The 27,276-nt window shown below is 51.3% G+C and overlaps 2 protein-coding genes across 8 annotated transcripts in view; one reads left to right on the top strand and one right to left on the bottom strand.

Annotated features, from left to right (window-relative positions):
- Ralgps1 (Ral GEF with PH domain and SH3 binding motif 1) overlaps window positions 1-27,276 on the top strand; it is a 245,358-nt gene that overhangs the window by 130,202 nt on the left and 87,880 nt on the right. The gene's annotated exons all lie outside the window — the stretch shown is intronic.
- Window positions 494-19,829, bottom strand: Angptl2 (angiopoietin like 2). Its single transcript, XM_059260110.1, has 4 exons — window positions 18,944-19,829; window positions 5,860-6,053; window positions 4,249-4,519; window positions 494-2,044 (listed from the first exon to the last, which is right to left on the bottom strand). Exons 1-4 carry the CDS (start codon window positions 19,758-19,760, stop codon window positions 1,845-1,847), a joined length of 1,482 nt encoding a protein of 493 aa, XP_059116093.1. The 5' UTR covers window positions 19,761-19,829; the 3' UTR covers window positions 494-1,844.

The raw sequence follows: 27,276 nt of genomic DNA, 5'->3' as shown, positions 1-27,276 counted from the left end.
GTGTCATGGGAGCCTGTGGAGCAGTGTGGGGGGGATGTCACCTGCACTAGTCTTCGAGAAGGCTCGGCCTGGCAGGTAGGGCAGCTTTGGCCAGGGGAAGACTGGGAAAGGGAAAGCCTGAGCCACGGTTGAACACACAGGAACAGATCCCCAAAGCTCTGGTGTTAACTGCCTGGCCTGTGAGGAGCTTCGTGGGCACCTGAAACTTAGCTGGAAACACAAGCTTTGCGGTAGAGAGCCACACTGACCAGAGATTCCTTGACATGGGATTCCTGATGGGGCAGGTAGGAGGGCTGTGATCTTGATGACCTTGTGTGTGCTAGGTGCTATATCCCCTGCTTTTACTAACAGAAGCTCCAGGAAGGCCTTCTAGAACAGCAACACATAGTGTGGGTGCATCCACATAGCACTTATGGCTTTTATTGCAGATTTGTGTCATTACAAGGATAGTCTGGGAATACATTTAAAAAAAAAAACCCTCCCTTTTATAAACAGAACATGCTACATGGTACACTGGGAGAAATGCTGAGGTAATAGGCATGCACCCAGATGTGGACAGTACCAAAGGCCCACAGCTCACACACCTGGCACATGTACCCGCTGGGAGGGTCTCACCTTCTTGACTTATCTGTTGCTTCTGGCATGGCAGTCATGTGATACCTCTAAGCCTGCAGGACTCAGGAGGCCACCATGCTGCAGTGCACTAGCAGCCTCTGAGGGCATTGCAGCTCATGGAGAGTCGCTAGTTTTCCGTGTGTGGCCTCATCTTCTGGGGAGGTGTAGCTTGGGGACAGGGTGCAGATTGTTCCCCTGTGAGCACAGGACCTCAAATCTGCAGCTGTCTGGGAGTTCCAGCATGTTGGCAGTGACTTCTCTCCCCTGGAGTGTCTCTGGCAAGGCAGGGGACTGTTTGTGTGGAAGCTAAAGTGCTGTGGAGGTGACGGTAGGAGTGGACGGTGCAATACTGAAGACACGTCTCCGGCCTGCCACCGTGGCTCTGGGCTTGGCCTTCCCTTTGCCAGCAGGAACCTGAGCCCAGACTCTTTCCTCCCCAAAGGCCCATGAATTGTGCCAACAATAAAGGTCTGTGTGGCAGAAGAGAGGTCAGGGAGAAGGGAGAAGAGGTCCCTTGACCTCCAGTGAGCAGCCAGAGACTAAGGCACAGAAGGTGCAGGCCGAGGGGTAACTGGATGGAGGGATGCTGAGCCGTCCGAGAAGGAGAATACAGCAGTGGAAGGGGAGCGGTTGATCAGGTGTCCCAGAGGTTCCCAAACAAGAAGGCCAGGAACCCTACACGAGAGATGAGCTTGCAGACACTCCGGAAAAAATCCAGGCAATGCCAAGGCCTGTATTTTGAAATCAGGGCTACATGGCCTGTTCCGCCCTTAGACTCAAGTACAAGGCAATGAGGAAAAGCATCTCCTAAGGACAGAGCTGTATTGCTGGCATCAGCATCTGAGTGCTGAGTATGGAAAAGTTAAGTGAATGTGTCAAACCCACATGTGTATCTAGACATCCCACGTGTGATGTGTATCTAAGAGCACATACACATGGTGGCTCATGTGCATGTCTGTCATGTCTGAGGGTGTTGGCAGTTGTGTTTTTATTGGAGGGACTTAACTTTAGAAAGTCTGCAGTTCTATCCTGTCCTGGGAACATGCAGGTGCGATAGAAAGCGGGAGAGACAGAGACACTGTTCACTTCCATTATCTGATAGACTGACTTGGAAAGCAAGTCCTTCCAGCCTGAGAGGAGCTGGTGAGGAGCTGTGCCGAGGTCTGCATGGCTGGGACGGCTTCAGTGGCTTCTGGCAATGGCCATGGGTGGCCAGGAAGAGGGCAAGCTTAGTGGAAGGTGTTGGGGTTGGGCCGGATCATCATCACCACTTTCTTGAGCGAGTAAGATCCTCCTCGGAACTCAGCCCAGTAGACCCCGTCCTGGTATCGGCTCCGGTAATGGCCCCCACGGTACCAGACCCCATTGAGGTTGGAGTGAGCACAGGCATTATACCACCATCCTCCCTTCTGATAGTGGGCACAGTTTCCTGTAGGAGAGAAGGGAGTGAGGAGTGTTAAGGGGAGGTAGTTTTGCCCCTCCATGGTGTGCTCAGAGTCTTAGGAAGGACCCTGAGAGCCTTCAGAGTGAGAACGCTGGAGGAGAGAGCCCTGAGCAGGGGTCAGAGGCTGGCCTGCCTTTGCAGGGTAGCTTTATGACAGGCTAATGATAGGATTGCAGATAGGTGGCTTCACTTTTCCCAGCCACTATGTTCTCATCTGTAAAGGGACAAAAATAATGCCCACCACACAGGACTGCTGTAAGAGTAAATGAGAGCCATGTTTAGCCCTTGACCTGAGCTGCACACAGAGGTGGCCCTGGAGAAGGTGGAAGTGGCCTGCTGTGGGCTTGGGAGAGGGAGAACAGTTCTCTCTAGTGATTTTTAAGAGTCAAAAGAGCTGGATAAGAGGCGTTCAGAGCGACAAGGGAAGTGTTTAAGATAGAACGCCTCTCTTGTCCTCCCCAGCCTGAATTCTGTCCAAATCACTTTTGTGTTATTCTGTAAAAGAGGGATATTTCCATGAAACCCCTGGCTTTGTCACATTGCCTGCACTGTGCTACCAAGGACAAGCAGTTCAGTAGTAAGAGGCGTGGGCAAGGTATCAGCAGGCATGCAGGGACATGGTGCCCCACAGAGGGAAGACAAGAAGAGCCAGTCTCCTGGGCTAGCTGGGGCCTGGGACTAAGAGAGAACCCCTTCCACGGGAAAAGGCTGTCTCCAGCAGAGGCCATGGGAGGAGGAGTGAGGAGGTCGCAGGAGCTGGAGGCTGGAGCTGGGGGTCTCAGCCCCAGCCCCACCATATTTCCCAGAGTTTTTCTTGGGGCTTCTTCTGAGTCATGTCTTAACACCACCAGGACCGAGTGGCAGTGCTGCACTGGGCAAACAGGGAGAGCCTCAGCAGCCTCCCATACCCTGGCTAGCCTAGCCATGTATGCCCCAGGGCCCCATCTGACAGTCTCCTTACTCCCCGAGATAGCCCTCAAGAACATACTGCAGCTCCATGTCCCAGCATCAGACAGATGAAGGCCACCCTTCCACCTTTGCTGAAAGCTTTGGAAATTTTGGCTCAGAGCACCCACTACAGAGCAATGGCTGCTTCTTAGGGCCCTTCCAGAAGAGTTAGTTCAGTGCCAGAGCAGACAGCTGTATCTCTGTGGTTTGAGGACATTGTGAGAACTGTCCTGTAGAGTGTGGCTGCCTTTGGAACCTGGGATGAGTTTCCCTGACTTAGTTTGGAGGTATCAGGGATTGCTTGGAGTACAAGCTGTTTCTGAGATAGCCCTTAGAGCTTGCTCCTCAGAGACAAGGTCCACCTTCGGACCATAACTTAGGGGGAGGCTAGGCAGGATGGGCTAGGCCTGCCTGGGAAGCAGACAGGGACTCAGTCCAGAGGTGGTATCAGCCTCCAGAGCACTAGGCCTTGCTAAATGACCAACCTACAGGGCCCCTGGGCCCCGTGAGATGCTCGTAGGTGTTGGTTCAGAGCCATGAGCTAGAGTGTGGGACATGGTTGTAGATTGTTTACCCTTAGGGTCAAGCTGTACCTGTGCATCTTGGAATTTTCTGTATTCTCCTTTGTTTCTTGTTTACTCAAGACCTGGGTTTAAGGATGTAACCAGGGACAAATGACTTCTCTGCTGGCTGATTTCCTCTTAGTGCCTTTCTTACAGCACTGCATTTGCACTACAGGAAGCCAGCCAGAGTCCCTGGGCAGAGTCCTTACCGCGCAGTGCATCCTGCCCAGAGCACCCGAGGCAAATGCTCCTGGACCATCCCCTGACCTTTTAGGAGACACTGTCCTTACTTCCAGATCCAAGATGATACAGCATGCTGAGGATGCATGACTGAGGTGATGGGCCCAGCACTGGAGTGCAGAGTGTATGGCCCAGACTCTGTGGACTGTGAAATGTGTTCTCAGACAGAATTGAGAAGGGCATAGCCTGAAGCATGAGTGCCATGGCCCAGGGCAGCCCTCAACGGTGAGATCTGTGCACCTCTGCCCTCCCTTTTTATAAGTGCCACTTGTCTGAGGGCAGTGGATAGAAGGGGCCTTTGAGAAGCAGTGCCAGATAGCTTGGTACAGCTGTCTGTCACATGGCATCTTCTTGCTCCAGGCCCGGGAGTCAGGGGCTCTATGGTTGGTGGATCTCTCATCCCCATTCAGCACCTAAGTTGGGCTCTACTTTTCCTACCTGTGTAGACATCATGGTCCCTGTCCAGAGTGGTGAATTGTTTGCCGTTGTGCCAGGTAAAGGAGTCGCCTGCGTTGCCATGGTAGCGCCCCAGCCGCAGCTTATAGTACTCGCTCTCTGGTTCCAGGCGGAAGCTAGCATATTCTGCAAAGACCTTGCGGCCAGACCAGTCCTCCATGGTCACAAGCAGTTTGTAGTTGCCTTGGTTTGTCAGCCAATAGATGTTCTCCAGGCCCAGCCAGTATTCGCCATCGATGTTCCCAAACCCTTGCTGGGGAAGACCCAGGAGAGCATGAGTGAGGAGCCTGTGTCCCAGGAATAGTCAGAACATAGGCAGGCCTGGGTTCCAATCCCTGCTACCTGTGTATCAGGCTTTGTGACTGGGTGAGTCACTGAGCCTTTGTAACCATCAATCACGTACCATTCACACATCTGAAGAGCACACCTTTTCCCTTCCATCATGTGAGCCTGTTTCTTGTCCTTACCTGAGAATGCTATAACTTCTCAAAGGCAGGATGATGTGGTCATTTGAGAGCCTGGCACCCGGAAGGCATGCAGCTAGCATTGCTTAGACAAGAGCCCTCACCTCCCCCAAGCCTCAGTCGCCTTCTCTGGAGACGGACTGTGTGTGCAGGTTGTATGTAAGCCCCAACATAGACAGGTAAGAGCTGTGACAGGTATGTGACATCCACCTGGGTCCTTCTAGGTTTGAAACCCAGTAGTTTTGTTACTCATTTGATATGTGGTTTGGGGCGTCAGCTGGGCAGTAGCCCCCAAAGTCTTATAAGTGATGCTCAGAGCCAGGCACTATCATCAGCATCCCTATGATGGGTAAGCGCTTGCTGTGTTGTACCATCTTCATGAGAGAATGGAGGAGTACAGAGAGGACCTGAGGCTAGGCTTTGGAGAGGGAAGCAGGAGATAAACAGGCTGCCCAGGGCAAGCCAGGATGGAGGAGACTGGAGCCAGCAGGACTACATGCAGAGGCACTGGGGCTGATGGCAGTTACAGTTTTGGCCTTGGGGCCTCAGCTGCAGTTGCTGCTTTACCACACTGTGTCTGTAAGCCATGGCAGGGTGCTCTCCCTTCTCACCTGCAAGGTGACTTTGTAGCAATACTTTCCTTAAGGGCATACACAACAGACCGTTGTTACAGTACCTGGCACAGGACAGGCATTCATTGGCCTGAACTGTTCATGCCATCCTTAGTGTCCCCTCTTGGTTCAGAACAGGGTGAGAGGTGTGGCAGATTCCTTGCACTTGACTTACAAGGAGAAGCATTCGGTATCCCGGGAACTGGGAAACCCAGAGACTGAACCTTGCAGTTAGGCCAATTATTGTCACGTTTCCCTAAACACGCCTTTTAGGGGAGCTTCTCAGGACCTGGAGCTCTGGGACCTGCTCCTTCTGGCCCCTAAGAGCAGGTCACCTTGTGGAGGCCCTGGCTGGAAGTAAGATGCTGTCTCTACTCCATCTTCTCCTGAACAGTAGACAAGGAGGGGCCTGACCTTACCACTCTGATAGCTTTGCAGAAATGATCCTTCTTTGTCCTTCTGGACTGAGGGTGGACCAGTCACCTTGCAGGCAATGCATACAGGCCCGCTGGTCTCACCTTATAGGTCTCCCAGTTCCTGAAGAAGTTGACAGAGCCATCCAGGCGTCTCTGGATGACAGTCCAACCCCCAGGGTCATGTCTCTGGTCGCACCACACCTGCATGAGGCGGTTGGTGTTCTCGGGCTTCACCAGATAGATGGAGCTGGTGTCGTGGCCATCTTCCAGGGCCTGCAGGCAATCTCTCCATGGGCCTGTAGACACAAATATGTATATATTATATAACTGCCTGCCGCCAGACTACATCTTAGCTGTACTCCAAACAGACATAACCTCCAACAGAGAGCTAAGGAACACGGTTTAAAGGGGCAGATCTTGGTTTGTAAGTTTGAGAAGTCATGTGCTATGAAAGCAAGAGCCTGGGCCAAGAGTGCTAAGGCCTGGATCCAAGTCCCTTGTGCTCTCCTCACATGTGACCTGTAAGAAAGGGTCTTCACATCGCCCAGCCCTTGGTTTCCTTGTTTGTAGACGAGAGTCATATTTTTCTTACTCAGAGCTGTTAGGGTTACAGAGGTCATGTGGGGGGATATTCTTAGGGTGCTTTTTAAGAAGTCATTTCCAAGCCAGGCAGTGGTGGCGCACGCCTTTAATCCCAGCACTCGGAGGCAGAGGCAGGCAGATCTCTGTGAGTTCGAGGGGGCCAGCCTGGTCTACAGAGTGAGATAGGACAGGCACCAAAACTACATGGAGAAACCCTGTCTCGAAAAACAAAACAAAAAAAAAAAGAAGTCATTTCCATTGGTGCAGTGAGATGTGTGCCTACTGGGCATGGCCACAGTCATCAGTGCTGTGTGGGCTGGATGCTGTGCTTTGCTAGTCCAGCCCATGGCTCTCTTCAGCAGGCAACACCAAAAGGGTTCTAGGAGCCTGGATAGCTGCCGTGGGTCTGTCAGCCCCTCACCATGGCTCTTCCCCTCCTCCAATGATGTCCTGTGTTTCAACATTACTCGCACTACAAGAAGATACAGGCTTGAGTCATCAAGATCCAGGCAAGCTGGGGTCTTCCTCAGTGATAAAATTTCTGGAGATTTTCAAGCCCTACCCACTAGACCGCATAGTTGAAGATAATCATCACATTTTGTTGTGGCTAAGATGAAATGTGCCAGAATATGTCATTGGCATACTACTTTGTGTGTCCATTCCACAGCTGCTCAGTCACTGGCTGCAGTGGTACACACCTGTCACCTAGCACTTAGAAGGTGGTGGCAAGAGGATCAGAAGTTAAGATCAGCCTCTGCCACAAAGAGAGTCCTAGGTGGTCAGAGCCAGTCTCAGAAAACAAAAATAAAACTAACAATAAAAATAGCTGTGATATATCTGAGAACCCAGGGCAGGAGAGGCCTTCTCTGGTGGCCGGCCTCATCAGCACTCTTAGCTACAGTTCTGGAGATTCTGTCTTTCTCCCACTGTGAGTGGGGAGGGAGCTGGCACTGGGCTCAGCTAGCCCACTCTGATGACTCAGCTTGGATTTGGGTCCCTTCCTGGGCCTTACAGCAGTGTGGAGCACCCCACTGAGCACTTGATGGGAAACAGGAACCATCTGTTTGTCAGTCTCCTGTGCCACTGCAGCTTGGATGCTGAATCTATGGACTTCTTTCTCGATTCTCTAGGGGCTTCTTACACCTTTACCTTTTCCCTGTACACAAGACAGCAGGTCCCCAAGTACCCGGCCTGGGCAGAGTGTATGACACACAAGCAGCTCCTTTACTCCCTCCCTCCCTCCCTTCCTTCCTTCCTTCCTTCCTTCCTTCCTTCCTTCCTTCCTCCCTCCCTCCCTCCCTCCCTCCCTCCCTCCCTCCCTCCCTCCCTCCTTCCCTCCTTCTCTCCCTCTCTCCCTCTCTCCCTCCCTCCCCTCCTTTATTCCCTGATGCCACTTCCTGCTTTTGCTCGCCCCCAGCTTCTGTCTTGGGGAAGGGGAGGCCAGACCTTCAGGAAGAACATTCAGAGAGGAGAAAAAGGTTTTCGTTATGTTTGGCCCAAGCCCCAGGGACTGAGACAGAGAATGAGAGTCTGTCCCCGACAGCTGGAGCAAAGCGCCCGTGGCGTGGGAGGCCTCCTGGCTTCCACCAGGTCAGCAGGACGGGGGACACTTAATGAGAGTCCTGGGAGAGAAGACGGAAAGCACGGGCGACTGCAAAATAACGCCCACCAAAAGCCAGCAGCTGGGCCTCTTCCTGCATAGCCTCCCAGCTCCTGGGGATGGCCGGATACAGAGGCTGTCCTGGAAGGGGTACCATGTAGGTAGGCTTTGGAGGCCACTGGAAGGGTGACAGGTTAGCCTCATAGCTACCAATCTGTGCTGCCTTCTACGATTCCACTTTGTCTCTGGCACTTTTTAAGAATGGGCACTTTTGTTTTGGCAAGTATTTTAGAATGACTTGAGGTCTTTAGTAGTAAATCTCTTAAGTAGTGAGAGTGTTTAGAAAGGCCTAGGAGATGGCTCAGGAGGTAAAGAGCTTGTTGTACAGTGTGAGGACCTGAGTTCAGTCCCCAGAACCCGTGCAAAGCAGTGTCATCGTGTGTGTCTGTGATCTCAGTGCAGCAGAGACAGGAGAAGCCCCTCAAACTTTCGGGCCAGCTAGCCTGGCATACACAGTGATAGACCATAGAGACCCTGCCTCAGGCAGAGTGCTAGACAAGGCCCAGCACCCAAGGATGTCATCTGACCACCACATGCATGCCGTGGTACTGTCACACAGGCACATACATACATACAAACACAAATCAGTATCACACACACATGCATTCATACATGCATACAATAAATAATTTATTGAAAGAAAATGCAGGCTTGTACAACTTTTGAAAACATTTCAGAAGGTTAAGTGGACCCTTGAGGTCCAGGTAAGAACACCTCACTCTAAGAAAGGCCTGTCTGGGGCTGCAGTGGTAGCAGTTGGGCATTGGAGCCTGTGCATACCTTTTACTGTAGCCCCCGTCTGTTGCAGATCTTGCTTGGGTATTTCCACTGCTGATCCTTCCCATACCCCTGATAGGTGGTTGTAGTCTCCCCATTTTATAGGTGAGGAAACCAGAGCCTAGAGGCCTTGGGGGACACCCTAAGGCCATATGGCCCATGGGGTCAGTGTTGCCTGAGACCTCAGATGGTCTGGGTGGGAGAGTATACTTTCTGGTCCACCTTTTTTTTTCTCCCCAGCCAGCATGACCTTTAGAATGGAGACCTGGCTCTGGGCTTGGCATCCTGAAGACTGGATCTGTCAGGTTGTTAAACCTTTCCAGTTTTATCTTTTGATAATTTGGGTTTTGGTTTTCCCTACATTTGCTTACTATGTCCTTGCCCATTTTGCAACCATTTTGGTGTCTTATGATGTTGAAGTTTTCCTTTGTGTGTATGTGGCAAATCTGGTCATTGTACAAGGCCTTCTAGGAGTAGTTTGCAGTGGTGTAGAAGCACCTGTGTGTTCTGCCTTGCATGCACCCCTGCAGCCTTCACAGCATTCAGGCCACCAGCTTCGTTAAAGAACTAAGGCTCTCTCAGAAACCCTCCACCAGATCTCCCATACTCAACATATCCCCTTTTGTTAGTTAACATAAAAAGAGACAAAGCTGTCAGCATAAACAGCAAATGAAAATGGGTCCAAACTATAGATTACATTGAAAGCGTGGCACCAGAACCTTGCTGTGTTGAGAAGCCCTTATGTAACGGGGATGGTGAAGTGGCTATCTGTGCTGCATATAAATAATGCAATGAGAATTCAACACTGTAACATATAAATAACTTGGTGACAAATCTGTCATCATTATGTCTGGATAATGCCACAGAGGGCCAAGCAGAACATCCAAATTTGGGTAAAGAATCTGGGGCTGGGGAAGTGTGAGGTTGGGGAAAGACTATTGATGTGGTGTTGGGGCACTGGGGTCAAATCTTAGTGGCTTTTCTTACACTGTGACTTTAGGCAGGTTCCTCAGTGAGCCTCAGTTCTTACTGCTGTGACACAGAGGAAGAACACTAGTCATCCTGTGGATCTCAGTCCAGGGGCTAGGTGAAGTCTCTCTCCCCTTAGATACAAGCTTGATATGTTGGAAGTGGTCCAGCACCTTCCTTGAGACACACGTTTGCTCTTGAGTTTCCAAAACCAAGTATATTTTCACACACACACACACACACACACACACACACACACACACACACACATCCACACATCTATTAGTAGGTATTTTCAACCAGGCACATTTTAATTCAGAATTAGTGAGGGCCCCAAAGCTGTACTGCAGTAGAAAGTAAGAATCCTTTTTGTTGAGTGCAGCTGAATGCCAGAGTGCAGTGGGCGAAGCATCTTCTGGCACAGGCAAGTGCCTGGTGGTGTTTGCTTTGGCTCCCCTTCTGAGAGGCAGCTCTGTCCACAGCACCAGGCCAACACTAACTCGGCGGCACCTAGGCTCACCTCTATAAAGAACATATTTACACCACAGTCAAAATGTTCCACATGAAGAGCAGCGTGGCCGCCATGGCGCACAGATCTGTGTGGCTCCTCGCAGAGGGGCAGGGGTGAGGCCAAGGATGGGGGAGGAATGCTGGCACATGGGACCCAAGATGTACAAGTCTTAGGCCTTGGCACCCTGGGACCAGCCCTGGGAATTTTGAAATTATTTGGCCAGGAGTAGCTCAATTAATTTATGGTTGGCTCTGATTCCTGAGCAAATCACCCGGTGTTGGTTGGGGTGGTGGTCCAAGCCCTGCTCTCCTCTCAGGCATTCATGATGGAAACACCATAGGTACACGGCACACAGTCACCATGGAAAACAGGGAGTGCTCCATTGGTTGTCTTCCCGGTAAAGGCAAGTTGAGACTGGCCACCAGGCTAGACCCAAGGGTGCCATCATCTTTTTGTAACTTGAGAAAGACCGGCCTCAGCTGGATTTACTCAGGCCCTACAGCTGGAGCAGTGGTCCTGATCCAGGGCCTGTGCCAACACACCCGAAGGATGAGTTATGAAGCACAGCCTTCCAGAGCTGGCCAGCAGTTGGTAGGCTCTTCTTCCAAGCCCAGCCCCTGAGCCTCAGGACATGGTGGCCTTAGGCTGAGTAGATGACCTTGGAGTCTGTGGTAATATCCCCAGGAGTGTTCCTGAGAGTGCTTTGGTCCTGATGTCACCCTAGGATACTGCTAGGACACCTTCTTTGTGTGAGAACCCTACGTGGTTTTCAGTTCTTGATGGTCTAGCTCCATGGAGTCTCTTTGCCAACAGAAATGACTGGATATTAAAATTGGATCTGGAATATCCTACTCAGATTTACCCATTTAATGCCAAGGCCAGTGTACCACGTAGGTATGAGTCCCACCTGGCCAGTGGCAAGCCCCTGGGTGTCCTGAACAGGTCTGATGACAGACCCTGTAAAAGGCACAAGGAGCGACTTTGTCTGATGATGCCTAAGTCTCATTTTTCAAGAATTTTGGCAAAATCATTGTCTATGTCAATGGCTACCTTTCGGCGAAGCAGAGGACAAACAGTGGCCTCCAGACGGGAATAGTTTGTAAGTTGCCAAAGGTGTTGGCAGTGTGCATACCCTTTCTTCCTTACGGTGGGAAGTACAGATGAACTCACTCTGTCCTCAGCGTGGAGGTCTAGGACAGAGTGCTGTGAGGAGTTTATGAAAATGCTCGAAACCTAAAAAACTCTTATTGGCCCTCGGATGTGAAAAGAAAGGTACAAAATAAAAATGTATTAGCCTGTGATTAAATTTCTACAGAGTGTACCACCCATCTTGTCGAATTCATCGATAGTTAACTTCAGCCTCCATAAAAGATGTTATTACTTTGGGAAACAATTTGTAGGTTAGATTTTTCTCACTTTCCAAGAATTTCTGAGCATGCCTGATGTTTGCTGAGAAATCAGAGCCAACCATAAATTAATTGAGTTACTCATGGCCAAATAATTTCAAAAGCAGAATTATTCAAGCCCTTTCAAAATTGTTACAGTAAAAATTATATTGGATGTGTGAGGTGGGTGCACTCCAATGCATCTGATACAGCTCCAGGTCTCCCAAGAACCCTTAGGGCCATGAAGGGCTTCTAGGGGCTCCCACCCCTCCTGTTTGACCTCAGAATAAATACTGCTGCTCCACTGAAGTGTCCAGGGTTAGTTTCAGGCTGGGAAGGATGTGCCCACTCAGGTTTCCAGCAGGGTAGGAGAGATGGAAGTTTAAACAGCTTAGGAAAGAGGTGGGGCTCGGGGCGGAACTCAGTGCCTGAGCTCTTGCTTAGCATTCTTTGGACCCTGGGTTTCCACCAACACCATAGGGGGAGAGAGAGAGAGAGACAGAGACAGAGAGACAGACAGAGACAGAGACAGAAAGAAATGTGGTTAGGTTAGCAGGGTCCTGGAAGTCTCACTGTGCACAGTGCTCCAAAGGTCAGGGTAGAGCCTGCCTTCCCCAGTGCTGCTGCTGGTAGCCCCCCAGGCTGCCTGGGTGAGGTTCATTGTACATGAAGGGCTAACAGTTGAGTGCAGGCACATCATGGAAGAATTTATCAGACCCACGACTCTCAGTCCACAGATGCTGGACAAGTGGCCAGTGGTCCTGTGGTCAGCCAACCTATGGACCCTTTCCGAGGAAGGGGGCCACTTCATTGGCTCTTCTTAAGGAACCTGTGTTGGCTTTCCCTGGTCACCTTTTATCTCCCACATGCTCACAAAGCCCTCTTTATCCTCTGTTCTGCCATTTGACCCTGCGACTGGACCGCAGGCCACTTGGTATGTAATTTGTGGCACTTTGGCCTTCTTCTCTGTCTGAAACAGGACATTTGCCTAGCACTGAGCCCTGTCTTCATGGTTTCCTGACAGTTGCTGACTGTGGCTGAGAGCAGATCTGCAGGGCCTCAGCCCCTTGTCACCTGCTCTAGAAAGCCTTTCCTAGCCCCAGAAGAGCTCCTTCATCTTGCCTAGGCTCCCTAAATGCCTTTGTCGTTATCTCCTTTGGCATATAGTATGAGTGGTTACTACCACATCTCAGAAAACCTGTCACCAGCCAGCCAGCCATTTTATCCTTTCCTCAGAGGTCTGGGAGTGGTGCGCAGGTCTGTCTCTGGCACCAGGTTCCTTCTGTGGTGTGTGTTGCTGCCATGCAGTTAGGGTTGTTGGAGATCTGTTCCCGGCAGATGGTGGTGGGCTGCTATGGGGGCAGGTACCTTCTCAGGGTGGTGAGTCTGTGTGGAGCAGACAGATACAAGGTCCTCCACATTCTACCTGCCTTCACCTGTCCCATCTTCACAGGAATGTAAAGTACATTGCTTTGTCACCCTCAGCTTGAGAAACTTCTGGAAACAGACCTCCATGGCAGATGGTCATCTACATTTAGACCAGATCCTAAAAAGGAAATCATTTCTGCAGGGAAAGTCTGGAGCATCCCGTGTGCAGGGGAGGCCATGTGTCTGAGCTCTGCCTCATGCTGCCTTTCCTGGTCTTTTAGAAACTACCCTTAAGAAAATGACATGAGCCACTTAATTTCAACTTAAAGAAACAAATTTAATTACTGTCTTTGTCATTTAAACTAATATTTGGTGTTCTTACCACTTTTCTATGTATACAGTAATTTTAACCTAAAGTTATGTTTAAGGAGCGGGAACCACTTACCCTTTTTAAAGAGAGTAAGGATGACACACACATAAGTACTCGGGTCCAGCAGCTCCAGTTCCTGAGGTCCAGGTGAGAACGGCCTGGCTTATTGCCAAGGCACTCTTCATCCAGGTTCAGCCCAGGGAGGCTGAGGCAGCAGTGATGGGCAGTCCCATGAGCAGCCCTGTAGCTCTCCTTAACAGTGTTCATCACAACCTTGCCCATACACTTGACCGTCAGCCTCAGTAGACACCGTGGTTTAGACACACAGCAGTGCTCAATTCTGCTTGCTTTCTTTTTTCAAAGCTGAATTTGGTGGTCTGCATGAGTTACTGTGCAGTCACCAAGGAAGTTCGCCACAGTGATCCCTTCATGTAGCAAGCTGGCCACAGATGCCTGATCGCCAGGATTTTTCTCAATTACTTCTGGCTTGCCAAATGCCAAACTGTTGGGATTTTCAGGCCCTGAGATGCCAAATGCCCAGCTTCTAGTCACAAAGTTGATAGTTTATCTCATACAAATAGCCAGGGCCTTCGGCCCACTGTCATTCTTGGAAAATGGCCCAAGGGGTGATGGGATAGCTGTGGGTCACACTCAAAGAGCTCTTTGTAATCAGCTCCCTCAGACCCCTAAAGAGGGAGGGTGTGAGGAAGATGGCCCTGTAGCCTCTGGTGGCTTTTGTTTAGGCAGAAGCTGCAAAGAATGTTCTTGAAATGTCTCTGCAGTGAATTTTGGACATCTTAATTCATTGAAGAAAACATCTTAGGAAAAGGAGAATACAATACAGGGAAGCAACACACGTTCTAGAGGAGGCCAGGTGGCTTTCCCTTCAGTGTCCGCAGCCCCAAAGGCTAAGTCAAAACCAGGGCTAGCCAGCCACCCCTCACCTGCAACATCACACCCCACCCTGTGTGTACTGCAGACCTTTTCTCTGCTTGGTATACATGTAACCTGAAGAAAGGAGGAACGAGTCAGTTCTAAGACATGCTGTGGTGCTGGGGAGCTTGCTCTATGTGCTTCTTTCCTGTCTCAGAGAACGAGTGAGGTAGAACCAGGGGAGAAAATCTACCTAGGAAAGTGCTCTTGGTCAGCTTGTCCAAGCCCCAGCTCTAGAGGCCGAGGATGAGAAGGTGGTTTGCACATGCACAGTGTTGTCCATGAAGCAACGAGGTCCTGAGAAAGGGTCATAACATGGAGAGCTAGCATGCAAGGAAAACAAGAATTTAGCCCAGCTGTCCATGAAAGGCTGACATGTAACCCCAGGGGTGTGTCCAAGTCTGATGGGAGCTTCCCTAATATCCATCTCCTGGGCATCAAGTACACATCCTGGTTTCTGTGCATTGGCTCTGAGGACTGAGGTGGAATGGCTTGTTCTGCCTGGTACAGCTGCAGCTGCTGTGTCTGTGTGGCACTGTAAGGTCTCCCCAAGCCCCCACATACTTGGACATGAAACCATGACAGAAGGCAGGTATGTCGTGGCTGATGCTGAGTCACATAGTCCTAGAACAGTTTTCCCACACTGGTGTCCATGGTGCTCCCTGGACGAGCCTCCTGCTAGCTGTGTGACTGTGGCTAAGTAACGTTGAACCTCAGTATCCTGGAAACTACAAGTCCAGGGAGCCATCCTACTCTGCGCCAAGGCTGTGTGGCAGGGAGGCCATGCTAGGGACCAAGGTGCCTCAGCAGTTCTATTCCATTAGGGCTCCTCTTTCATCCTCAGAGAAACCTGCTAAGCAGGAGAGGAATAGCTAGAAGTACCCATGCCTGTTGGTTTTTAAAGACATCTTTCCAGCAAGGCCATGCTGTGCTACCCGTGGCTGGCAGTCCAGTGCTTCCTAGCCATCTCCACAGTGGACTTTGTGACCAGAGACTAGCATGTGGCAGCTGCCTGGGGTGAGCACAGAGCCCATCTGCCCTTCCTGTGCCTTTTAGGGAATTGACCTCTGAAGCCATTCTCTAACAGCAGCAGGACTAACAGGAAAGGCCATGGGTTGGCCGTTGGCCCAGGCCCCACTGTAAGCATCATCCAGACCACAATGTCCCTAGTCTGGCCAGCCCTGAGGGGGCAGGACAATGTCTAGGTGTGAAGTCAGGGAGGCTAGGCTTCAAACTATCCGGATCCCTCATCCTAGGTCTTAGCAGGTACCCCCCTGGCCTACGCCCAACCTGTCACCATCTGACTGTGGCTGCCTTGGCCTTCTGGGGAAGGGCATGCTGTTTCCCGAGCAGCCACAGCAATGGGACAAAAGAGCACTGGTTCTGAATTTGCTAGAGGGAAGCCACAGGCTATGACGGCCTGAGTTCAAAGGTGTTTATTATAAAGGTGTTTCTGGCTGAGTGACGGCAGCAAGTCAAGGCCCTATTGGGGAGAACACAGAGGAATTTGGTCTTTCAGGACCAGAACCTGCCTTGGCTAGAAGAGCTGGTAAGCACTCTCTACCCGTTGGTTGGGCCAAAGCTCAGTACTGGAGACCATCTGCTTTTTCCTTCCAATTCAGCCCAAGCCCAGGAAAGGTAGGGCCTTCTCACTGCCACCTTTCTACTGCTACCCTTCTCCCTGCTCTGTCTGCCTTTGTGTGGACACTCGGGGGTGAGGTGGACCAGAGAAAGAGAGAGACATTAGAGGTGAGCACAGAGCTGGTGCTCATACACAGGTCATCTCATGCCTTGTGCTTCCTTAGACAGGCCAGTGAATGCGCATGGCGGTGGGTTAGATACAGCAGACTACAGGTGCCACAGCCTGTGCTGAGCTGGGCATCAGGGCCATTTGAGGGGCTAGGATCAGGCTATGTCCTTGGGTCTTTTACAGACCCACTTCCATTAGGGACCGACTAGTAACATGGTATTCCAACTCCCAAGTCTACCTGGTAATCCTACGAAGCCTTCAGGATACAAGACAGACGTCTCATCTCTGAGCCATTCATGCCGTCCAGCAGGACTTGGTCATGCCACCTCAGTGACTCCATAGTCCCTCATCTGCCTCTCTTCAAGGCAGAGCACACTGGGTTATTCTGCAGAGAATCCAGACAATGCCCATTGTATTCCTGCTATTTTTTTATGCTGGCTTCATAAATTCCTACAGCATTCCAGAAATTTTGGCCCTTCCAGGGAAATCTTATCAGACCTGCTGTGTCGAATTTGAGGGACAGAAGTGACTGGGGGCAGTGCAGAACACTGCCATACACTTGCCACCTCCCCTCACTGAGTTCCTGGAGACCCAGGACTGTAGTTTTCACCGAGTCAAAGGAGGGCCAGGCAGTATTGGCAACCCCCTCATGACATCATAGCACATTGTATTTTCATGACATGTCCCTGAGAGGCTGTAGCTCTGTCCCCATCTCCTCATTGGAAGAAAGTTAAGGCTCAGAGGAGTTCAAAACAAAAACTTCTATTCATTGATTTTTGAACTCCATATACAGAGAAGTTCAAGGATGACTTTGAACTTCTGATCCTCCTACCTCCACCCGAGCGCTAGGATTACAGACACATGCCACCATACCTGGTTTGATGTGTCACAGGGATCGAACCCAGTGCTTCTTGTGTGCTAGGCAAACACTACCAACTGAGCTACATCTCCGGCCAATTAAATTGCTCTTTCATGAGCCAATGGGGGAAAGCAGTGAAGCCCATATGCAGATCCCGGTGTTTATCCCCACTTTGTTCTGGCTCAGGAATGTCCTGAGACAATGGCTGAGTTAGAAACCAGAGATTTCGAGTTGAAAGTCCATCTAGAGACTGTGACACCAGCCTGGCTGCAAGCGCATCTGAGCCTTCATGTGGTGCCCAAGGGCACGTTTCCCCTCTGGGTACTCTGTCAGAACACAGAACACACCCCATCCTCTCCTTGGCCTCTGATGTAAGCCAGGTGTGGCTGCAGATGGCACGGTCATCAGGCCTTAAACACCAGAGCTGAAGACAAACTACTTACTTCAGTCTCTGGGTTTTAAGATGCAAGGACCATGATCAAAGGGGGCTGTTTACCTCAGGCCCAGTGCCACACACACATTCTGCAGTATTTCATGTCTTAGAACTGTCAGCTGGGAACAGACTAAAATAAATCCTACCCGGAGCCTTAGATGAGGAGTACAGGGACAGGGGGACTTGCCTCCTGCCCAGAGCTCACCAAAAGAGGAAGCAGGATTTCAACCCAGGACAGTCCACTCCAGTGTACCTGCTCTCCACCCCACCCGCAGCCAGGTCCTTCTTTCAAGGTACTATGACAGGTGTTGTGCCATGAACCTAGATCCCCACTGCCACCACTGGCTTGTCCACCCTTGATCTGCCCACTGGCCACCCTCTTACTCACAGGTTCAGCTCAGTACTACTGTTTAGTTTAGTTTATTCTTTTTTTTTTTTTTTTTTTTTTTTTTTTGGTCTTTTTGAGACAGGGTTGTTTTGGTGCCTGTCCTGGATCTCACTCTGTAGACCAGGCTGGCCTTGAACTCACAGAGATCCGCCTGCCTCTTACTCCAGAGTGCTGGGATTAAAGGTGTACGCCACCACCGCCTGGCTACTGTTTACTTTTGAAAGTGTGAAATAGGTGCAAAACAGGATCTTTTCAGTAAAGATATCCCCCACCACCAACAAAGGAGTTGGTGCCCGTGCACAGTCTTTAGTTAACTTCTGCAGAGATGCCTTCCTTTAGCACATGTGGAAAATAACACTGCCTAGAGCAGGAGAAGCCAAGCTCCAGGGCCTGGCCCCCTGGAGGGGATCCTCTAGCCTACTCCCCTAAGCTGAGCATTGCTGAGTCAGAAGCAGAGGCCCAACTTGGACACAAAGTAAAGGTCTGACTTTCCAGGAAGCCTGAGCATGTTCAATGTGAGCAGGTTACTCAGCCTGTCCCTGAAGAGCTGCAAACTCAGTCGGGGACTCTTGTGAAAATTCCAGGGCGGTATTTTGGTTATGCTTACCAGGGTGTGCTCCGAGGACCCCATTCTTCCATGACAGTGTCCTGAGAATCCCAGTTTAGCATGACATGTATGCTGAGAGTGTATGGAAGCCTTGTTGAAAACTAGGCAGCAACTGACCAAAGGAAACTCAAAGTCTTTGGGAAGAGATCCTTCTGGTCCCGTACCTATGAGGCTTTAACTTTGAACTTAATAGCACCCTCCCACTGTCCTGCAGCTTGTCAGGTGACATTTACAAAAAGGTAGCTCTGGGCCCTGCACATGTATGTGAGCCCACAGGTGAGACACCCTAGCCTCTAAGACAGGGCAACTACAAAGCCTCAAAATATCCAAGTCTTGGCTCTTTCCTCTTTCCACAGAGCTGAACCACTTCCACAGCTGCTAGCTTCTAGGCTCTACCCTCTACCACCGTATTGGAGCAATGTGGTCTCTCACTCTTACCCATCCAACCCCAGTGGCTCCAGCAGCCACCTCAGGGGATCGATAGGGAATTAGGCAAGTCCTGAGCTGGCCTTAACTGGCCAAGGTTCTTCCCCCAGTGGAAACATGATGCCTGGCTCAGAGGCTCATGTGAGCTGGGCTCCCCAAAGGACTTACCTGATGGCTTATCAGTGGAAGATGGGAGGCTGGTGAGAGCAGGCATGGTGGGCAGAGGGGGTGGCAGCACCTTCAGGTTCTGGTCGCTCTGGATCTCATTGGTGGAGATCTGGTTGATGATACGGTTGTAGGTGGGTGGTTGGTAGACCCGAGGTGGGGTGGCCGGGGGTGGCTGGGGCACAGGCCTGACAGAAGGTACCCGCTGACAGTGTTCCTCAAGCTGTGCAATGACCTCCGATTGGTTGTGGGCCAGCATGGCCAGGTGCTGGAACTTGTGCTCCAGGTCCTTGTACTTGCTAGCCAGCTGCAGCATGTCGGCCGTCTGGTTCAGAATCCTGTTCTCCAGCTGGGAGAGCTCCAGCGCGTTGTCTCGCTTGCGAATGATCTCATGTAAGAGCTGCATGTACAGCTGCGTGACTCGAGAGTTCATGTTGCGGCTCTCCTTCCGCAGCAGCTTCACCTCGCTCACGATGCCGCCATCTACCTCCACCAGCTGCTGCAGCGTCTCGATCTGCCGCTTCTGCTTAAGCAGCTCGTTGTTGAGCAGCTCCAGCTCCTGCTTGTGCACACGGTTCTCCAGGTGCACCTCTGGCTCCTTGGAGTTGACACAGATGGCGCCTGTAACCCGCTGCTGGGGCACAATGAAAGTGTAGGTGCACTTGTCTGGAGACTCACCTGCCCGCTTGTACCTGTTGAGGTAAATGTACTCTCTCTGTGAGCCATCCTCTGTGCCCTCAACATCATCCTCTGGACCTGTAGCAGCTCCGACAGTGGCCAGCAGTCCAAGCCACCAGCAGGTCACACACAGTGACCTCATGGTCCTTGCAGTGTGGTGGTTGGTCTTTATGAATGAGGTCTCTGAAAGCCTGAGAGTGGAGAAATGGAGTCAGTGACAGTCCCATCCTTGCCATTGGCCTGTGCCAGGCAGGACAGTACCCAGTTACATTGTAGGGAGGCTACAGTCCACTCTCCTAGAGTCAGAGAGAGAACAGTTGTTGTGGAAACATCAGAAGATGGTGTTGCCCTGCCGAGGTAGAGAGGAAACGGGATCTGCCACTCCTAGAGCCCAAGAACTTGACACTGGGCGTGGGGGCTGGGGTAATGTCTAATCCTTTCCCCCTGCTCTGACCTTCACATTTCTGTGTTCTGTATTCTCATACCCCGGAGCTTTCCCCATGTTCTGCCTATCTCAGCTCTCTGATCTCAGCCCTGCTGAATTGACATTCTCTAAGGGCAGGTATAGGGTCTTTCTCAACCTCCTGCCCCTAAAATGTGGCATCAAGAAGGCTTTTCAGCAAGTGTCCACTAAATGAATGAGCTGCTAAACACAGAACGGAATGCACTCACTTAGTAGTGAGTGTCCGTAGAAGGATGCATCCATCACATGACATGGTTTTGGTCTGTGTGTTAGCCAAGCTACAGAGCCCCAAACAAGAACAGTCTGGCCTCCTCTACACCCAAATGCTTTAACAGCCAATGACTTCAGGGTCCCCATCATTGCAGTGAGATTAAATCAGGAAGGAACAGAAGTTAGGCATGTGTCTCTGGCTTGTTTCTTAGACAGTATATCCCTTCCCCATATGTTCATCACAATCACACGTTACAATGTGCCAGCAGTGTGCTGGATGCTGGGGATATGACTGCCCAGATCTCCCAAGAACTGTAAGGAGGAGCATCACGTGTTGTGAAAGGGTATGACAGGGCCCTGACCTACTAGAGGGGTCAGAAGCACTTCCCTGGGAAAGTGACCTTTACACTGACTCTTGAGGGATGAGTTAGATAGGCCAAGAGGGACATTAGGATGTGCCCGGGGCTACTTCCCTGTGTTCTTACAGTGTCCTTGATGGTAGCTTCTCTGCTTTTTAATTCTTACGACATATATTTGTGTGTATGTATGCAGTGGCACAAGTGCCGTAGCACACTTGTGGAGGTCAGAGGACAACTTGCAGCAGTCAGCTCTCTCCTTCTACCGTTTCTGTCCCAGGCATCAACCTCGGGTCATTGGGCTTGGTGGCAAGAGTTCTTACTCACTGGTCCATCTCACCAGCCCTAGATACTCTTAATTCCGTATCTCAAAGCGGGAAACTGAGATTAGGTCTTAAGATCACAAGGCTAGAAGGTGGCACAATGAGCGTTCAGCCCTGGGCTGACAGCTGTTAGCAGCTGGAAGCCACCAGCATCACCACTTCTGCACTTCACATTTACAGCTGCTGAACACCAGCTGTGGCACAGGATCCCATGGAAGCTTCTGCTGGGAGCCCCTGGCTGCAGGCTGCACCATGGACTAGCCAATGGGCAGCTGCAGATCAGACCCTGTTCTGCATGGGGCTGTGCTGTGCTGTTTCTACTGAAGTCCAGAGCCCATGCTTGGTTCCAACAGTCAGAAAGGGCCCATTGGACCAGCCAGAGAGAGTATTTAATGGAGTATTTATATAGCTGTTGTATAGAGAGGTGGGGCTTCAGTGGAAACAGGCCAGTTTGACAATGTTTGCTTGGTTTCCAAAGCTTTGGCTCTTGGGAGCTGGTGGCCACACCCCCTGCTGCAGAAGAATAGGGAGAAGCTGGGCTCCAGGCTAGGGTGGGCCCTCCTGCCTCACCTTCTGTGGGCAGCTCACCTGCCTATGTGGTGACAAATACCTCTGTGCTATGGCCAAGAAACTGCCAGAATGCCAGGGAGGTAACTTGGCACCAGAGAAAACACTTGATTTCTAAACATTCCTGGGTACCCAAACCCGGAGGCTGTGCCATGCCCGTCCCAAGTGTGGGTCCTCACTGCTCTTGCCTTCATACTTGAGATCCTGAAGACTGAGCGCCTCTTCTGTCTACCACGTTGCACATTGGATAAAGAAATGTGAGGGTAGAATGTTGTGGTGGCCACATGATGGCAAGAACAGCGAAACAGCACTAAGGAGCTCGGAGGCTGGCTGCACTGTGGTAGAGTGCATTGCCTATTGGAGGAGATGCCGTTAATGGCCCACTTCATAGAGGACCTAGGTCCAAGTCACAAAGCTGCTCAGACCACGTTCTGGCCCTAGGCACATGTTCTGATCACTCCAAAGCCTGGAGTCTGTTACTTGTGTTGTACCTGGCTTAAAGGTGAGGAGGTGAGGGCTCAAAAAGATGTGAAGTCACCGGCTAGTGGAGAACCAGTCGGTCCCCAAGTGTCCTGGTGGAGCCTGGGCTTACAGTTCCATCTCCAGGGGCCTGAGCTTGGTGGGCTGATTGAAGCCATACAGAAAGGAATGGAAGGAGCAGAGTCCCTTGCTGGGGGCCTGACGCCCACACTTTAGGTAAGTCAGCAGTGTCAGTGACCAGTGGAGGAGACACTTAACATCCAGTTAGGCAGGGCGTCCTGCCTAGGGACACGCAGCAGGTAAGAGCCCAAGTTGGACCACCAAGGGGCTTACTGCAGGGCCGTGCTCCCCATGTGGCCCTTGGCCTCCCTAGCAAGCATTTGTTTTCCCTAAGGATTCTAACCCATCTTCTGTTAGTTTGGCAGTCCTGAATGGGCAATAATGAGTCTGTTTACTTTTGCTTTCTTGATATTTATTCAGCTAATTGCATCCCAAGAGAAGTAAGCCCCCAGCATTCCAGCCGTCTTAGGCTGCGGACTAGCTCAACTCTAGTCAAAGCACCCCTCCTCGCTTTCTCCCATGACCAACAAAGAAAAGCAAACCCAACTGTTTTCCTTGGCTTGGAAATTAAAATAAAAACACCGATCCGAATTGCTTTTCCACATTGTGTGGTGAGGAGTTTCCATTGTGCTGGGCTTCCCTCTCCCCGCCACCAAGGCTGCAGTGACCACGTGGCAGGATGGCCTGGGCACATGGGGAGGTGGACTCCCTGAGCCAGGGTCTTACCCAGCCTCCAGTGGGCTGCATCTGAGTGTCCCCATTGGCCTGTGTGGTGGGGCCACACACTGCATGTCTGCATCCCTCTTGCCCTCACAGCACTGTACCCAGGTAGTGGCTGCTTTGTGAAGAAAGAAGCCTCATTTTGGTGATAGAGCTGTCCCCTGCTCTGTGGCAGAAGCTACTGGCTTGGGATACACTTCTGAGTTCTTCTCTGAAAGATTAGGAATGAGAAAAGTTCAGATAATAAAAATAACTCTAGCCAATTATTTCTGTGTCCCAAGCACTTTATCTACATCATGTCACTGATTTTTCCCAGCAGCCTTTTGGGAAGGGCCCATTGCTTCAGGGCAGCCATGTAGCTAGGTGCTGGAACCCACACCTGTGTGTTAGGTAAAACAGCAGGGCAATTCCCCCATTTGACTACTGAAGTGCTGAGGTGCTTTGCTGGTGAGCTCTGCCATTCTAGGGGGACACAGTCATGGTCTTTTTGGGTTTGTGTATTTCTAGTATTCTTTCCTTTTTCTTTAGATAGGGTCACATGGTTCTCAGGCTAGCTCTGAACTCCTTGTGAGGCTGAGGATCAAGCCTGCCTCTACCTCTCCAGTGCTGGGATTAGAGGCATGTGTTATTACACCCCATTTATGCGGTGCTGTGGATTCAACCCAGGGCTTCCATGAATACTAAGCAAGCACTCTGACTGCTGAGCTACATCCCTAGTCCTAGTGCAGCCAGGGCTAATAGCAGGACAGGCGAGGAGACAGCTGAGACCTGAAGACTGTGAGCCGTTTGCCTAAGTCACCGCACTACTAAATAACAGAGCCAGGTAGCAGGCACACCACATACACCATGCCTGCTATGGAAATGACAGTGTGCCAGGGAACCCCAAGGAAAGCATTCTGATCCTCTAGGCAGGAGGAGGCCAGGAGTGCTCCAGGGTCTGCAGGACTGGCTCGTGGGGGTGCTTTCCTGGTCAGTCCAGGCTGCAGTCTTCTGGAAGAGCCGAGCTAACACTGCACTGCCAGTTGTGAGCACAGACCTGAGGAGGCATCCCAGATATACTGGAGACCTGAGAAGTGACCTCTGCCAAGGCCACGAGACCCACATGTGCCTAGCTGGCCCTGCCCTCCAGCTTCTGGGAATCTAGAGACTTCACCAGAGCATGAATGGAAATGGCAAGTCCAAGATCAGGACATCAGAGAACCCAGCAAAAACATAAACACCAGCAAATGGTCATTCTTACAAAAGCTGCAGAAAGACCAGGCATGCCAGCTGCTGACCCAGGACAAGGAGGGAACCAGCTGCAGAGAAAGTCTCAAAACAAGCCATCAGGTCGAGCATGTGGCCAATAGTATTGAGAATAATGGCTGTCCTTTGTTGTAGATGTGTGTACCCCCACACACTGTCTTGTTGGTTCTCACAGCTCTATACATGGACAGCTCCAGGTACTGGTTGGCTTGCCTGAAGCTGGTTGTCGTCTGGGAGTACTGTTAATAGCACCCAGGCAGTGTGTTATATGACTCCTGACCTAGGAGACAGATCATACCTGTATTGGGCAATGAGGAAAGCCCAGGCCCCAAGGTGTTGGGTCACCTGGAGTAAACATCAGGACCAGATCTGATGGACACTGCAGCCCCATGCCCTCACTTCAAGGTCACCTCTCCAACCAGTAGGAATAAAAGACACCTGTTTGTTTGATTGCCTAATGGCCAGGATGCAGTTGCTTCTTACTGTTGACCAGATGAGCAGACATGGCTTTCAAGTCAGTACAGGGGTGAGTCTCGTTGGATGTTAGAAAGAGCTTCTGGATCCTGTGAGTGGTGAGACCCCAGAATGGGCATCTCAGAGAACAGTGGTAGACTCACCTTGGACAATCTGGAGAAGGAACTGTGCATAATTTCTCCTCCATGGAATCACTCCCAGCCTGGAGGCCAGGGAGGGAATAACCAGTCTCCAAATGCCACCCTTCCCAACCCAGGATCCTGTGAATCATCCCTCACTAGGAGGCCGTGAGGGCCCCCTGGGAGGCTGCAGCCCATTCCCTGCTTCCTCAGGTTAGCAGTCATCAGACCTTTATAAAGTCCCCCTCCACTCAGCCTTCTACCACCCACTGGTTTAGCCTTCCCATCTACCAGTCATTGCGTCTGGCTCCACCCTGGGGTCAACCCTGTTGTGGGAGACTTGGGCAGAGGCATGAACTAGAGAAGCAGAGAAACTAGGGTCACATCCTCCAGCTATGCCTGGAGAAGTGATAGGATGGGGGTGGGGCCTGCCTGATGTCCCAGGCTCTCATGAGCATGCGAGTGAGCTGCTGGCTTCCAGGGAAGGCTGAATGTGCAGAGGCGGGCTGTGGTCACACTGTGAGATCACAGGGCAGAGAGGATGTGGTTAGGCCTGGGAGCTGGGTGCCTATGCCAGGGGGATGAGGATACTGCTGTTTCTTTCCTTGCTGCATTATTTGGGAACCATTTTGAGATTCCCCCAAAATCCACACACTGAACCAACCCTCTGTGCCAGGAGTCATGGCCAGCAGAGCAGAGGCAGGGAGTGTCTGCAGAAGCCATTTGAGAGTCCAGCTTCTGAGCTGGCTGCTGCACTTCCTGAGTGCCTAGTGTGCTCTGGAGCCCTGGGGGAGGGGGGTCAGGTCTGAGGCCGGCTGCACAGCACTGCCCCAGGTGACTTCCTGGAAAACCTGGGCATTGCCTGGAGCTTCTCTTCCGAGCCCAGCGGAGTAGCTGACACCAAGGTTACTTCAGCCAACAGGGATAGGCTCATCCATCGAGCGTCAGGACAAGTGTTTTCCATGCCTTCCTCACAAATCATAGGCGCTCTGTAAAAGGGACTGCCATTATCCCCATTTCAAAGATGAACACACGGAGCTAAGGGAGAGGACAAGGACCAGGACCAGAGCTGCCAGATGGCTCCGAGCCAGCTTTCTTACCCACATGCTCAAAAGTGGACTTAAGACAGAGTCGTCCAAGTGGGCCAGGAGCTGGCTGAGGCTGGCATGACCATGAGACTCCTGCTGCTCCTGCTGCAGGGTCAGGTCCTGGGTGCCAGCACCCCAGTTTAGGAGGTGTTTGGGGAATTAAACTTAAGTCATTTGGTGTGCTAGGCCAACACACTACCCCATAATTCACTCCATACACGCTTCCAGGTCTGAATAAAACTCACATGGCATCAAGTCAGTGTCCTTACGTACACCTTGCCTTCACATGCTTTCTGCCTGGAGAACCTTCTCCTACAATTCTACCTGGTATGTATCTGTCTTTCTTCCTAAGGTGACCTCTTAAGGCCACCTCTCTGTTATGAACAGTTATGACCTTCTTCACCCAGCACCCAGACCTCAGACTGCCCTGGCTGGCTGCCCCAAAGTGTAGGCTTCTTAGAATACCCAGCTCCTAGTGTAGCAGCTGGGCACTTAGACGCCAGGGACTACATTCATTCCATGTATTTTCCTGGCCAGTCGTGAGACGTAGAGCAGGATAAAAGGAGATACGACCCCTGTGCTCAGGGGTCCACAGTAGCAAGCATTCCTAATGCAGGTGGTAACACTTGGGGGGAGCTAAAGGGCCCCATGATCCAGCCAGGATGGGGACTAGAAGAGGTAGATTTAGGGAGAGGGGAAGTGCTCCAGGTGAGACTTTGGCTGAAGAGCATAGGCAAGAACAGTGTATCCCTCAGGGTCCATGGCCTGTGTGATTGAGAGCTAAGCCTGAGGCTTGCCTCGGGGCTCATGGTCTCATCCATCCTGCAGATCTCTGCTGTCTGGGGTGGGTTCTAGAGGTTCATCTAGCAGAACAAAGAAGTACAGCCTTCCATGGCAGAGGTTGGAGGAGACGCTACCCCTGGCAGGACTTTGGCATTCTGGAAAGCAGGAGTCTCTGGCGGGTGAGGGTAAGAGTGCCTTCTGGGCTTTTCGGTGGTGGTCTCAGCTGTCTGTGTGAGGACTGGGTAACAGAGGCCAAGCCTCTGGGGCTGCTGGCCCCAGGACAGGCTGGTTTTACCAGGGAATGGGACCTGCACAATGGCTTGATTGTCAGAGGCCTGGCTCTCCAGCCAGCATCTTAGCATTCCTGTGATCAGAGTGTGTCTCACAGTGATGTGGACATGGAACAGGATGCTATAAACCCCTCCCTCAAGCACTCATTGAACCAGTCAGTCAGGAGCAGTGTACAGCTTTGTCACAGAAACTCCCCCAAATAAGGTTTCTGATGTGTCCTGTCTATCACCACAAACTCCAAGCAGCCTGTGGCTAAGAACCTCTTTGGTGTTTCATATAAATTTACAGAAAAGATCCACTTCTCCATACATCAGTTTTTTTCTGGAGATTTCTACTACATGGTTGTGCCAGATGACTGTGGGCTGGTCTAGTGACCAGGTCAGAGCTAAAATGCTTACCTTTTGGTCACTGACAGGGAGACTGTGGAACAGGCACTGTTCCTGTGCCTCCGTTTTCACTTCTGTACCCTTGGGACAGTC

Source organism: Peromyscus eremicus, chromosome 4, assembly GCF_949786415.1.
Source record: "Peromyscus eremicus chromosome 4, PerEre_H2_v1, whole genome shotgun sequence".
In the NCBI taxonomy this organism is placed as follows: domain Eukaryota; kingdom Metazoa; phylum Chordata; class Mammalia; order Rodentia; family Cricetidae; genus Peromyscus; species Peromyscus eremicus.
This window is presented reverse-complemented; position numbering and strand designations above follow the sequence as displayed.